The 14575-nt window shown below is 32.7% G+C and overlaps 1 protein-coding gene across 1 annotated transcript; it reads left to right on the top strand.

Annotated features, from left to right (window-relative positions):
- Positions 1–6579: 6579 nt before the first annotated feature.
- Positions 6580–9633, top strand: LOC102599049 (60S ribosomal protein L30-like). The gene is made up of 5 exons (XM_006366907.2): positions 6580–6698; positions 6792–6897; positions 8390–8491; positions 9185–9253; positions 9372–9633. The coding sequence occupies exons 1-5, from the start codon at positions 6678–6680 to the stop codon at positions 9410–9412; spliced, it is 339 nt and encodes a 112-aa protein (XP_006366969.1). The 5' UTR covers positions 6580–6677; the 3' UTR covers positions 9413–9633.
- The last annotated feature ends 4942 nt before the right edge of the window (positions 9634–14575 follow it).

Here is a 14575-nt window from a genome sequence, read left to right as displayed (position 1 = left end):
TTTACCTTCAAAAGGTAGGGGTAAATTTATGTACCATCCCCCCCTTACCCCATTTGTGGAATTACATTTGATATGATATTATTGTTGTTGGGCCTAATAATAGTTTTTATTGTTTTAGGTACACATTTTACGAGAAAATTGCTTGTCACCAATTGATGTTGCTGTTGTTCTTATGGATTTTATTGTTGAAGCACACAATGGGATGATTATAAACAATATATTTTAATTCCTATCAAAATCATGATGTACATTTTAACTTTCTATTTGCTTTTATTATCTCAGAAGATCAAAATGAAAAGATGAATATGTGTGAAGCAAACGAGGATAAGTATTTGGAGCCTCATGAAGAAAGAAAGTTAAGCTCGTTTTGCATGAAAGAAAGATGAGCTACATGAAGCAAAAGAGGAAATGTTGAATCATGAAGAGAAGCTTTTGAAAATGAAACATACAATAAAGAATATGAAATTAAGAGTGTAACAAAGGAAGATGCAAATTTTGGACTCAATTTCAAGGCACTAGCGTGGTAGCAGCTGCTCAATTTTAAATATTTATTTATAAAAAAATGATCCTCATTAATAGTATTAGTGTAGAATTAGCTCGTCGCAGGAATGTAACTCTTCCTTAAAATGGTCTCTGCTATTTTTTGTGAGATTATATATTCTATCATATCTTTTTTCAGTGTAACTGAGAAGCTTTTATATGTAGTAGGAAGATGAATGGTGACTAGTTGACCAACAAGTTAATATTATTTCTATTTTACTACATGTCACATGTGTTTTGACTTTTTTTTTTTTTATTTGTCGACCCAATTTTTTTTTCTTCTCGATCATAGTTCACATATAAAAGCAAACTTTTAAAATTTGTATATTTTACTCTTTGTTCAATGTACAACAGGTTTGAGTTTTTCTTTTATATGTACATATGAGCGTATTTTTATGAAACCAAAAAAGTTTACTTATTTCAGAATATGTCATCTCTTTGAACTTCACTTGTAATAATACATCAAGTTTGTTGTTGGTGTTACATCAAACCATTTGTAAATGTCTCGCCTAGGGGAGAACACTGCAGCATTCTAATTGTGTCTTTACAACACTTATTCACACCAAGAGATTAACAAATTTTAAGATTTTTTAAAGAAAATGTGGAAGAAGGTTAGGATTGATGACGAATGTGAAATAAAAATATTATGCTCGTTTGGATATGATTTCTAACCATGAAAAATTTCACATTCTGTGAAAAATATTTTTAAAAAATCAACTCTTAAACAATTTTAGCAAATTATAATTCACAAATAAGGTGATATAATATTCTAAGACACTACAATAATAAATTATTGCATATCTCTAATTTTTGATTAAAAAATATTTGTGATAACATGTTATGGCAAACTTTCAAAATACATACATTTTTCTTATAAAGATTAACTCATTGAATAAATCAACTTTCATAAGGTAGGGGCAAGACTATGTAAACATTACCCTTTTCAGAACCTATTTGCGGAATTACACTAATTATATTGTTGTATTCGCTGATCGGCATAACTAGTTTTTCTTTAATATATCTTCCCACATCGTACGTACGATTTCTTTACAACAAGCTTGATTTTTTTCTCTAAATTTTAAATGATGGATTTTATGTGCAAAATGTATTCTTCTGGGACAAGTTTTACATTTTAAAAAAATAATAATAATCACAAATTGGATTCCTGAAAGTCATTTTTTGCCTTTTATGTATAAACCACTTTATTAGACATACATCACTACCATATATACTAATTTTACCTCTATTTTCAAACAATTACATATGACCACTTTTTATATTTTATACCGTATATTACTAAAGATATAATCAAATACCCACCTCTCTTAAAATTAGAATTGATTAATTATCTTTACATTTAAACTCAAAATTAACATTTTAATTAAAAACAATCATCTTTAACTCAGGAAATATGATTTAGGGTAAACCTCTAACTCTTTCTCCTCCCTTGATCACGGATCAGTGAGAAGAAACACTCCATTAAAATGGATGTTCTACATCGTGTCAACCTACACGTCAAACTCTTAGCCTTGTATTTTCTCACTCTTAAACCAATCCCCCACGTACCCATCGTTTTTTCTCGCAAGGGGAGACACCTCTCGCGCACAGAATGAGTATTAAGTTCGTCATTGACGATGGTGTCAGTTACATACTCAACCAAGAAACTTCGCGTCACTTCTCCCGTAGGATCTAGGTACTATTGTTTTGTCTTGTATCCGAGTGTTGTCATATGTATCTGTCGTTTATCATGTATCTTAATAGATTCAAATAAACCTCATTAAAAGTAATACTCCCTCCGTATTTTTACTGGTCCATGTTTGACTTGACACACCCCTTATGAAATTATAAATATAGGGGTATTTTACTATATCACCCTTATTAATTATAAGATCGATCAATAAATAGTGTTTAATTGCAAGGGTAAAGTAGACACAAAACTGACACTTATATCTTAATTATCTAAACTAGACAAGTAAAATTGGACATTTATTTTTAATTATATTGAATAAATAATGATAAACGGAGGGAACATTAAACACTTTTAAAAAAATATGAATGGAATATGTATATATTAGGCACCAAACAATTGAGGTATAAAAAATATGACTGGTTGATTCAAAATTTTGTAAATTCATAATAGGCGAAAAAATAAAAATAAATGTAGTAAAGGTGTATATTGAATACAAGACCTTAAATTCACAATTGAGGCATCAAACTAACTGAGCTGGAACATCTCATGTGTCAAGTAATGTCACTTTATTAAGTTTTATCTTTTATTTATATATATGTATTTAATAATTTTTTCCAATGAAGCCTTGTCACCTGACACCCCTTACTATATCATAAATCCGCCCCTGCATAAGAGAACACATAGTATTGTTAGCGAGTTCATATTGAATGATAAAATCGACAAAACGCGACCTAAAATTAAAAGGCAAAACTAAAATGAGAAAAAAAAAGGAAGACAAAAGGTCGTGCATACCTAGAGTGTCTTTAAGCTTAACTGGGAATTTCAGATGAGAGCTACCATTTTGCAGAGTATTTTTTTTAAAGCTAGGACAGAGAATAGATCAATGGAAAGGAATAAAGATATATCATATACTATATCACGTTGAACACATATTTCATAGACGAAATACACACGTTATTTATAAATAACTAATTAAATTATCAAATTAACTCTATTTGTACCAACATGGGTTGTGGTGCACTATTGAGAGTGCTTCACCCTTAACCAAAGGTCTTGGGTTCGAGCCGCGTCACTCCCGAATGGGCCCTGCAGAGCGCGATCCAGATTTAATCGGAGCTCCAATGTGGACTCCGGAAACTGGGTGGGAAACAAAAAAATAAAGCAAACTCTATCTATGCAATCCTCTTTACTTTTGGTACACCAATTCAAATTTTGGCTTATAAATGAAAGATGGGGACAAGACAAACACAATTCAAAAAACTATATTATATATTGTGTTGAAAATACTTTAGGTTTAAATTTTATTCATTATTGCAAAGACATATATAATAACACTAGTCTTTCCATTTATTGCTCATTCATGCTCAAGTTTTCTTATACTTCATCAAAAGTATATTTTTTTCTTTCTAAAGCTCACTCTGATGATAATATTTAGCCAAATGCATAAGAACATAGGCATTCTTTCATCAATGAAGATAATTCATTTGCATAAAAAAAATAAAATGAAAACATAAGTTACGAATATGTTTACAGAATAAAAAATAAATTAACACAAAATTCAAAAACATTTTACGGGTGAAACTTTTTTTAGCTTTGTTAATCTTTTTTGGATTGGCGAAAAAAAATTGAAATAAGAATTTATATTGATTTATATATTGAAGTTTCGTTACAATAGCAAAATAAATAGAGACTAGTAGTCTCCCTTTTTCTTGGTTTCCCACCCGATGTCCGGAATCCTCATTGGAGCTCCGACTAAATTCGGATCGCGCTCTGCAGGGCCATTCGGGGGTGGCGCTCCCAACATGATTTTCTCCATACCCAGGACTCAAACCCGAGACCTCTGGTTAAGGGTGAAGCACTCCCAACAGTGCACCACAACCCTGTTGGTGACTAGTAGTCTCCCTTAACTAGTTTAAAGGTTGCTCTTTGAGCGATGCGGATTAGAGTATCGATTACTGATTTAATAATTAATAATAACTTTACTAAACTTAGTTGCATTCTCAAATATCATATTTAATTCAAACAAGAAATGACAATTTTTTTTTATATATCTTAATTTTCTTTTTTTTTTTCTTCTTGAAGTTACATCAACACTTAACTTTAATTCATAAAAAATAAAAAATAAATGTTGAAACATCTAGCTCTACATCACAATCTTCACTTGGTTCATTTGATAAATCAATGAACTCTTCATTAACATCCAATCTATTACTTATATTTTATTATCTTGTTTTTGAGAAAGTCGTAATTTTCATATTTGTATGAGTTTCTCCAAATTCACCCTCTTGAAGCTTGAAAGTTTTTTAATTCTCTCTTTTTAGTTTTGCAGCTCTATTTTTCTAAATTTTTTCAATTCTTCATCAATTTTACTATCATCATAATTCGAAACACCATTTATTTTTCTTCAAGGTCAAAAAAAATCATCAGTTGTTTTAAGTAGTATTTTAATTCTAGCTACTTTATTAAGGTTTTATTTATATCCTTTTTGAGATGTGAAATTCTAGAACAACCCTCCAATTCTTCATTATCTTTTTACCATGAAATGGTCGCATACTAGTGCTAACAGTGCTCCTGCCCCTTCTTCAGCAATTATACGTTTCAGATATAACTTAAAAATATGATTCGCACCATAATTTCTTGATATAATTGTATAGTTGATTGTATTTTTAACTTGACAAATTTATGTGTAGTGCGATCTTTAATATATATTTTTAAAACTTTTTTATATCCATTTTAAAAAAATAAGATTTATGTTAGGTCAAAGAAAAGTGATTTTTATTTATGTCATACAATATATTTTAATTTCAACATATATTATCTTTAAAAAATTGCCTTCATGATGAAAGATAACATGGATATAACTTATATGATCAAAATTGCAAAAACCAGTAAATTTACGGTCACGATAATAAAAAAAATCCTAACTTTATATAAAATTATCGAAAGCAATATTTTAAAATAGCAAAATTAATCATACCTCAGCTAACTCGAGAGAAAAGAATATATTATCCATTATTTTTATCTTTTAATCTAAAATTATGTGTATCTTTTTAGTTAGTTGGCAGCAACAAAATGACTCAATAATCCATGTAAGAGGAAAGAGTGTTTGCATTTCAATCTTATAATGCCTAAAATATTTGAATGTTTTATTTGTTTAATTTTTGAATAGTTTAAATATCTATTCATGCACAATCAAAATTAAAATTTATAGATATTAAGTAAAGCCAAATAAAAAGAACACACTTATTTATGGAAGAATTATGGAACAAGTAAATAATTTCAACTTATTTATGAAAAAACAGATATAGTTTAAAAATATTACAAAAAACAACAATATATTGTTTTTATAACAAACTCCCTCCCCTTTCTCTCTCTCTTTCTATCTCTCTCCTACCAATAAGAATAAATCCATTCAAATGTATTGTGCAAAAAATGTATTTAATCAAATATATGTACGAATTTTGTATCTTATTTTAATTGTATTCGAAAAATTGTATTTTGTATTTTTGTATCAATTGTATTTGTAATCATACGAATGCAATATGCATTCATCCTCTCTTTCAAATTTATTTGTATCCAATCAAAGAGAGGATAAATACAATTGTATTCGTTGTATTCCAAATACAACTGATACAAAATAAATATAGAATACAATGCAAAATACAATCCACTCGCCTCCCTCGCTCGATCTCACTCGCCTCTCTCCTTCCTCTTTCGATCTCGCTCGCCTCTCTCCTTCCTCTTTCGATCTCGCTCGCCTCTCTCCTTCCTCTTTCGATCTCGCTCGCCTCTCTCCTTCCTCTTTCGATCTCGCTCGCCTCTCTCCTTCCTCTTTCGATCTCGCTCGCCTCTCTCCTTCCTCTTTCGATCTCGCTCGCCTCTCTCCTTCCTCTTTCGATCTCGCTCGCCTCTCTCCTTCCTCTTTCGATCTCGCTCGCCTCTCTCCTCTTAATATGTATTCATTTGATATAAATTAATTTGTGTTTATATTTTTTCTCCAAAATCTGCGAAAAAATACACTCTCTCCTCTCTCTCTCTCTCTCAGATCTCGCTCGCCTCTCTCCTCCCTTAACATTTTGCTATTATTCGTAATTAAACAAATTATAACTATAGAGTCCTATTTAATGCATCATATTTGTTTTTTTTGAAAGTTTCCTATTATTTAGTATGCCTAAAATTTATATTTTCAGAAAAAAATTATTTCCGATAAAAGATAAAATTTAAAACTAACGTAAAATAAGGACAAAAGTGTAGGTTGATAAAGTATGGGCCGGGTACTACTATGGCAATTTGGGCTTTTCAGTCTTCAACCCAAACCCTAGACCACTCACCAGCTTATATAGTGCAAACCTCTTTACACATTTCTGGGTTCGTTCGCCGCCGTCGACGTAATTTGCTTCTTCAAATCCTCCATCTCCGACGTCGTTCCTCCTCACCGGAATCCACGATGGTGGCTGCAAAGAAGACCGTAAGTGTCTCATTCTTCATCAATCGATTTGTGTGGACGAATCGGATCATGAAAATGCTTAATTAGGTTTTTTTGTTGTTGTGAATTTTGCAGAAGAAGACTCATGAGAGCATCAACAACAGGCTCGCTCTTGTTATGAAGAGCGGGAAGTATACATTGGGATACAAAACTGTTCTCAAGACCATTAGAAGCTCCAAAGGTATTGTTTAGTAAGCTCAATCACTCTTCAGTTTGGGCGTAAAGTCATATGGTATAATTTTGATGTGGAATTTGTTATGGATTGTATTGCTTATTTGCTATGTATTTGACGATTTTATCTTTGAGCATTATATTTGCTATTTATCAGTGCTCTGTGTTTGGAATGTAGCCATAAAAGACTAATCTTATAGCAGAGAAGGGTTAATATTGAATTGAGATATAGGATTGTGTAGCATTCGAGTCTACAGTTTAATAGAAGACCCTTATTGATGACTTTTGGATAGTATAATTCGGTGATAGTCTAATTTGGCGATAGTTTCTTTGAGCACAATATTTGCTATGTATTAGTGCTCTGTGTTTGGAATGTAGCCATAAAAGAGTTACCTTAAGTGGAGAAGGGTTAATATCAAATTGAGATGTAATTTAATATATCATAGACCCTTACTATTGGATAATATAATTTGGTAATTTTTTCTTTGAGCATAATATTTGCTATGTATCAGTGCTCTGTATTTGGAATGTAGCTGTGAAAGACTAGTTGTTAGGAGAGAAGGGTTAATGTCGAATTAAGATATAGGATGTGTAACATTTTGAGTCAACAATACAACAGAGATCCTTATTGATGACTATTGGATGATATAAGTTGGCTATTTTCTCTTTGAGCACAACATTTGCTTTGTATCCATGCTCTGTGTTTGAAACATAGACATAAAAGAATAATCTCTAGTGGAGAATGGTTAATGAGATGAGATGAAGTATTGTTGTAGCATTTGAGTCAGCAATATAACATAGACCCTTATTGATGACTATTTGATCATATAATTTGGTGATTTTCTCGTTGAGCATAATATAAATTATTTTTTCTAAAAAGTGTATGTTGATCCATGATATTATTAAGAAGACCTTAGCTTACTAAGCTGCTAGTATTCTTGTTGAGAGGATATTAAGCTGTTAATTTTGAAAATGACTTCTCAGTTTCTAACCAATCAGATCTTAGTTTTAATTTTTAATTAAACCAATTAAGCAGGGCCAAAATGTAACGAGCACTGTCTCAAGAAGCTCACCACGTAGTTCTTACCTAGACTGTTCAAATTGAGGAGTTGAAGAAGAAAAATTCTGGTATCAGCCTTCATAAATAATTAAGGAGAAATCTGTAATGTGATATCAGTGCTTGCTAGTTTTATAGCAAGGTTATTTAGGAATTAATGTTTGTATTATCAACCCCATGTGGGTGCTGTTGGTGTATGGATCCTCTATTCATTTTGCTTTGATTGGGCTATATAATCCGATTCTTGTCTTAACAGCTTATTCATGTCCTCTTTCTTGCAAATATTACATCATAATTTAGAAATTTACTCCATTTTCATGTCAATGGCCTTTGCAAATTTTTGTGAGGTGAATAGGACTATTTGTTTTATTAAAATAAGAGGGATAGGAAGCATGTTTCCTTTGTTGCTTTCTAACTTGGGTTTCTATATTTTTGAATGTTACAGCAAAACTTGTCATCATTGCCAACAACTGTCCTCCTATCAGGAAGTCTGAGATAGAGTACTATGCTATGTTGGCAAAGGTTGGAGTTCACCACTACAACGGAAGTGAGTTCCTGTCATTCATTACATTCTTTTAGATACATATATATCTGTTTGTGCTCCCAAAGTGTCCTTGGTGTTTTCGATATTGTTTTCAACATATGGCTTTCACTGAAATGCTATACTTTCTTTTGTGTGTCTTTGTTTTTCTGTCTGAAATTCTTGTATCGGTATTGTTTTGGAAAGATTTTTGTTTGGATTTGTGTATGGTTCAATAAAGATGCTCATAATATTGATCAGGATGGAATTCCACAAAAATCTCTTCTCTATTAATAGGATCAATATCATGAAAATAGTCTGGGTATGCAAACTAAGTTAATATGTTGTGAGTTGAGGGTGAAAACCTGATAATATCTGTCAGTGGGCTAACAATTAACTAAATATTTAACAGCCTGATTGTTGTCTGGTAGTTGAGGTGCGTGATGTAGACCTCTAGATTGGTTTATGTTTAGATTCATATTGGTTATGCCTGCATGGTTTCTCTTGCCTCTTATGGTTTCTTATGCTATGATCTTGTTGATTAGCCTTTCAAAAGTTTTAGTGAGTTGTTTATGCCTTTAGTCCTGAAGAGAACTACGGTTCTTTGTGAATCACCTCTTACTTGTGATGATTGTAGGTCATCACATTGGTAGATTGTTTTCAATTTTTTTGGGTAATGTTATTGTTCTTATGCTTATTATATGTTTTCCATTGTTGCAGACAACGTAGACTTGGGGACTGCCTGTGGTAAATACTTCAGAGTTTGTTGCCTCAGTATTATTGACCCAGGTAAACATATGGTGGAGTTCTTCATAGTGTCCATTAATTACTTGTATTTCTCGCCTTGGCTATTGTAAAAAAGTTGTTATTGTCTGGTCGATTTTTCAAGTCTTTCCCGTTGTTACAGGTGATTCTGATATTATTAAAAGCTTGCCTGCTGACCAGTGAAGAGGCATTTGATTTGATGCTGTTTTGGATCCTATTCGGAAGTTGCCCGATTGTTATTAAGAAACGTAGCTACAATTGATGAGTTTGGCAACTTTATTTATCAGTTGTTGGAAGAAAGTTTTGATGATGTTGAATCTGATTTTAACAATTTTCTTGAGTTATCGTTCAATTTACTATGTAGACTTTGACCTGTTCCTCCCCTTCTCTTGGCTGAATTTCCATATTCCTGTGTTTATTACTTTCTAGTAAGTTATCTGCCAGATTAAATGATGAAATTATCAACCTAGTTTTAGTAAAAATTATGTGTAGTTGAATAAATTATCTTTAATTAATAAATATAAATGTATCTTAAATTTTGAATATTATTGGGAAAATAGAGTATAATGATATAGTTGAAAAATATATTAATTTTTGTCTTGTACTATTAAATTATTATTAAAATAAAACACTTATTTTGGGAATTTTTGTTTGATAAGGTGACACTTACATACTACTTGTCACCCCTTAATTTCAACTCAGACATAGCAGAAAATTGAACACAAATGTCAATAACAAATGCATCAACTTGGCACAATTGATAGAATACAACCAAATTTTTGACACTCAAAACATTGTTATTGTCACCCCAAAGCTCCTACATACTTCAAAAAGATAAAAGAAGGGAAGAGCTTTCTCTCCCTCTCTAAGATATTTCACAAACTTTTCCCATTTTCTTCAGAATTTGGAGTCTAAAGAACTGGCAAAAAGAGGTAATTTCTTAGTCCATACATGTTTCAAGATTTCCATTTTACAAAACTGAGATTTTCAGGCAGTTTATGTTTTAATTTTGATGAACTTGTTGTGACAAGTTTTACTATCCAATGTAATCTCATAAGTCATAAGCAAGGTTTCAATAGAGTTGTGTGTAGGCACATCTTACCTCATCTTGCGAATATAAAAAGACTAGTTTTTTTTAAAATTTTTAAAGAGAACTATTGAAACACCCTTAACTTGGTGCATATTATTAGTTTTATCTCCGAACTATTGACAGTCTTAAAAACACCCCTCTACTTGTCTAACTAAACTTAAATACACCCCTGCTCTGCCACATGACATAGCAAGTGGTCTCAAATTCTTATATGAACATTAAGCTCTTAATAAAAAGTAAAGAGAAGTGTTGAAAACAATTCTAAACTTGATGATAATTTAGGGTGTATTTTACTCGTGTTGCAAGATCGGGAGTGTATTTGAGTTTAATTAGTCAAGTAAAGGGGTGTTTTTAAGATTGTCACCACTAGTTCGGAAATGAAACTAATAATTCACGCCAAGTAGTAATTTAGGAGTGTTTTCAATACTTTTCTCTTTTTAAATAACTACAACTATCCAAGCCTGCTTAGCCTTTTGCATCCACATTTTTTCCAAATTTATTTTTTGAAAACTTTGTAGTTTGAGGAAAATCAAATCATATTCTGGATATTAAACTAGAACTATGCTCTCGACAACACAACGATAAATGTATGTATATATGTTAGCAATTTGGAATTCAGGTAAAAGATCTATACAATTAGTTACAATTAAGTTTTACCATGCATTTCACCTCTCCACCGGAAAATCCCTCATGTTAATACGTTAGGAGTCTTTTAATTCCGAACAGAGATATATATACCAATAGAGAATTGACCCCAACTAACTCGGAATTGACACGTAGTTGTTGTTTATATCATTTTTTAAAAACAAATATACCTTTATCAGAACTTACACATAATGCCAAATAGTGTAGACCTTGGTGTTGGAATATATAAGATGTATAACACTTGGTTATAGGTTGCTTCTTCAAGCGTCCAGAGAAATATGAAAGAGGTGATCGGAGAAATATCTTTAGGTGTTACGCGCTAATGAGCTAATGCTACAAGACTTGTCAATTCAACAATTGGTATGCCCATCCATACCTGTTCATGACCAAGAAGCTCCGATAGGACGCGTGATGGAGTGTTTCTCTTCCTGTCCTTCCGGGTATGGTTTGCCTAATTCGTCTGACGGGAGACTGTTGAAAAATAATGCTGTCTATATATTTATAACCCTGAAGTAATATCTCTCCAGTCACCTCTTCCGTATTTCTCGAATAGGTTGCTTTTAGCATCAGAGAAATATGGAAGAGATGATTGGAGAAATATTTCTAGGTGTTATGTGCTAATGAGCTAATCCAAACAATTGGTATGTCCAAGTAGCTTCGATATGTCGTACAATTGCAACATTCTGGATATATTTGACAGAGGAGCAGAAACAGAACAACAAAGAGGGGAAGATTGGACAAAGGAGGAACAAAGGTGAATATTCTGTCAAATTATGTTTAGCTTGAGGGCTATTTATCCTCATCTTAGTAATTTTCTTTCTTATAGAAAAAGTAGAGTGCCAATGCTTTTTGTCATTTCTATTCCCTTTTTTTTTTTTTTGGTTTCTCAACACTACCCTCATTGTAGTCCGACTAAATCTAGATTAGGGTCGGAAAGTATTGAGAGTAAAGCGCTTCCTAACAAGGGGGACTCCGTACCCGAAACCTCTTGGTTAAGGATGAAGGGGTACTTTCCACTCCTTATTTCTTCCTTTGAGTGAATTAATTACCTTGTCGAATTCTTGCTCCTTATAATTTAGTTCTTTCATGAATTTCTTTGTTCATGCTCATCTTTACCTTACCAAAGCTATTTCGTTATTTTCTCGCATCTTCTGATTTAATGTTTAGTGAATTACAGAAAAGGCATAATACATAAACGTGCTCTTTAACTTGACCTCATTTCACATTTATGCCATCAAATTTTGGGTGCGCACAAGTAGACACTCTAACTTGTATAAAGTTGAACAAGTAGATACATGAGTTCTACGTGGAATAATACACGTAGGACACAACACACGATGCAAATTTCCATGTAGGACGTGTGTGTCTATTTGTGCAACTTGATACAAATTTAAGTATTTACTTGTTAGTGAATTATGTAGAAGTCTGACTTCTCATTTTGCAAGTGTTAGTGGTTACAAAAAATATTATATTGGACGTGGACTTACTAGTGGAAGTTTTTGTCTATTTAATTATGTTCGATCCAAAAACTTTCCTTTCATGCTCTAGCCTTTCTTGTAGATCTGGAAAGAAGCAAGCACCGACCGAGGAGGAAAGTGTATTCTAGAATTTCCTAGACATATATAGTAATCAATGATTTGCGAAGATTGCAACATTACTGTTGGAGTCCCACATAGTCTGTGGGATAGGAATATGGACTCCTTATATGGTCTTCGGTAATATGAAGAATTAGGTGAAGATGCTAAGGAGATTGAGTTGAAAAATGTCCTTTGACTCTGGTATATGCGGCAAAGAAACACTGCCATCCTCAATTTTCTCAACATAAGCGCCTTTTTAAAAAAAAATGTTGGATGATATCTTGAAGTAACGATGTTGCAATCTCTCACTAAATATAGAAATTGGACGATCAAGAGAAGAAGTAGAAGAAGAAATATGAGATAGTTGGACAAGGTAAATTTCCTATATACTTGGAACTATTATTGTCTCGATCCCTAATCTACTTGGAGTTTCACGATACTTATGTGGTTTAGTTAGAGTGGGCTAGATCCCATATTGGTTGGAGAATGAATTGGTGATCTACTTATATGAACCAGGACAATCCCCCTCATGAGCTAGCTTTTTGGGGTTGAACTATGTCCAGATGGCATAGCTTTACACGTTTCATGTTCTCGTGTTGTTTTCACATGATATAGGACCACATGGTGGTGCCATTTAATAATGTCAACCGATATTCCTATAGAGCTCAGATCCATATGAGGCTCGTTTGCACAGCTGAATCTCCTAACACGTTGTCTCCTCTTGTCTTCTTGTCCACGTCATTGGTTTGAGATCCGATTGTACTATTTTCTCTTTCTCTTCTGAGTCCCGAGGACATCTTGTATCTTTTCTTGTCACGTACCTGTATGAGTTTTACTCAATGCAATATACTCACACAAACTCAACAATCAAAGCTGCAATAGAGAAAATAAAGAGTCGACATTCAAGGTAACTTTTCAGTTTCTTGATTTTTGTCTTCAGTTCTTTCTTTGGTGTCCAACTACATTTTGATGTGATCTCTCTGTAAAAGGTGAGTTATATGTCTCTATTGATATAGGTATGTTTGATTTTTTTTTAATGGATTTATGATTCTTTCACGTGTATATGGATTTTTTTTTAATTTCTAAGCACTAGAGGAGAGCCAAACAAAAAGCGGATCTAGAATTTTGCGTGAGGTTGTGTTTTGTGACTATTGATACAAAAGTTAACGTTGTTATATATTTGTAAAGAGTTACCTAAGAATATATGTAGTTCAACTTTTCTTGTAAGCATTGATAAAATGTTTGATGAATATCTTTATATGTAGATTTTTTTAAAATTATAAATGAAGTTAATGCACTTATGACATTCTTTGTTGTTTTCTTTTTTCGTAAAGCCATCGGACCTAAGGAAGAGCATTACAAAAAAGAGGTCATCGGAAAGTCCTAAAATGATGCAAATGGAAAATCAACCAATCAATTCGGAGAAATTTCCTTTGTTTTTCCTAACCTTGTATGAATTCACTTGTTAGATTGCGATCCCATGAACTCGTCTAATGAGGAGTAAGGTGTCACGCCCCGAGCCTACACCCTGGGCGGGATTGGCATTCGAAAACCATTGCTGGTCCCAAGCGAACCTTTGGCCTGTTTTACTTACTCAACGGAAGACTCTAAACATTATTACAATGATCAAATGCACTTTACTCAACTGTTTAATAAAATAACTAAGAATGTTTAAAGGTCAAACATTCAACTTGGCCAAAATGGCAACTCAAGTCTTAACATATGAAATAATAATGTAAAGACAACTGACTACTAACTGTCTATGAAGCCTCTAAAACAAAGAGGGATGTCGGGACAGGACCCCCGATCATCCTAACAACTGAAAGCTAAACAATTATGAAAAAGACCCTCCGGAAAGCAATGAGGCTCACCAACTGACTCTGAATGCTCAACTGGATCAACGGGGCCCTGAACTAAATAGGGCTTGAATACTCTATTCATAAGGTCCATAAATGCTGCAGGCGCATTGGTCAAAGCAAATGACATAACTAAGAACTCATAATGACCATAATGGGTCCTGAATGTTGTCTTTGG

This window comes from Solanum tuberosum, unplaced genomic scaffold (assembly GCF_000226075.1).
Source record: "Solanum tuberosum cultivar DM 1-3 516 R44 unplaced genomic scaffold, SolTub_3.0 scf00703, whole genome shotgun sequence".
Classification (NCBI taxonomy): Eukaryota; Viridiplantae; Streptophyta; class Magnoliopsida; order Solanales; family Solanaceae; genus Solanum; species Solanum tuberosum.
Note: the sequence above shows the minus strand (reverse complement) of the source record. Positions and strands in the feature narration are given on the sequence as shown.

Bases quoted from the DNA above. Each gene is read 5' to 3' on its own strand.
- LOC102599049 (XM_006366907.2), top strand. From the start codon at position 6,678: ATGGTGGCTGCAAAGAAGACC. The intron at 6,699-6,791 runs GTAAGTGTCTCA...TGAATTTTGCAG, and splicing joins TGGTGGCTGCAAAGAAGACC to AAGAAGACTCATGAGAGCAT. The intron at 9,254-9,371 runs GTAAACATATGG...CCGTTGTTACAG, and splicing joins CCTCAGTATTATTGACCCAG to GTGATTCTGATATTATTAAA.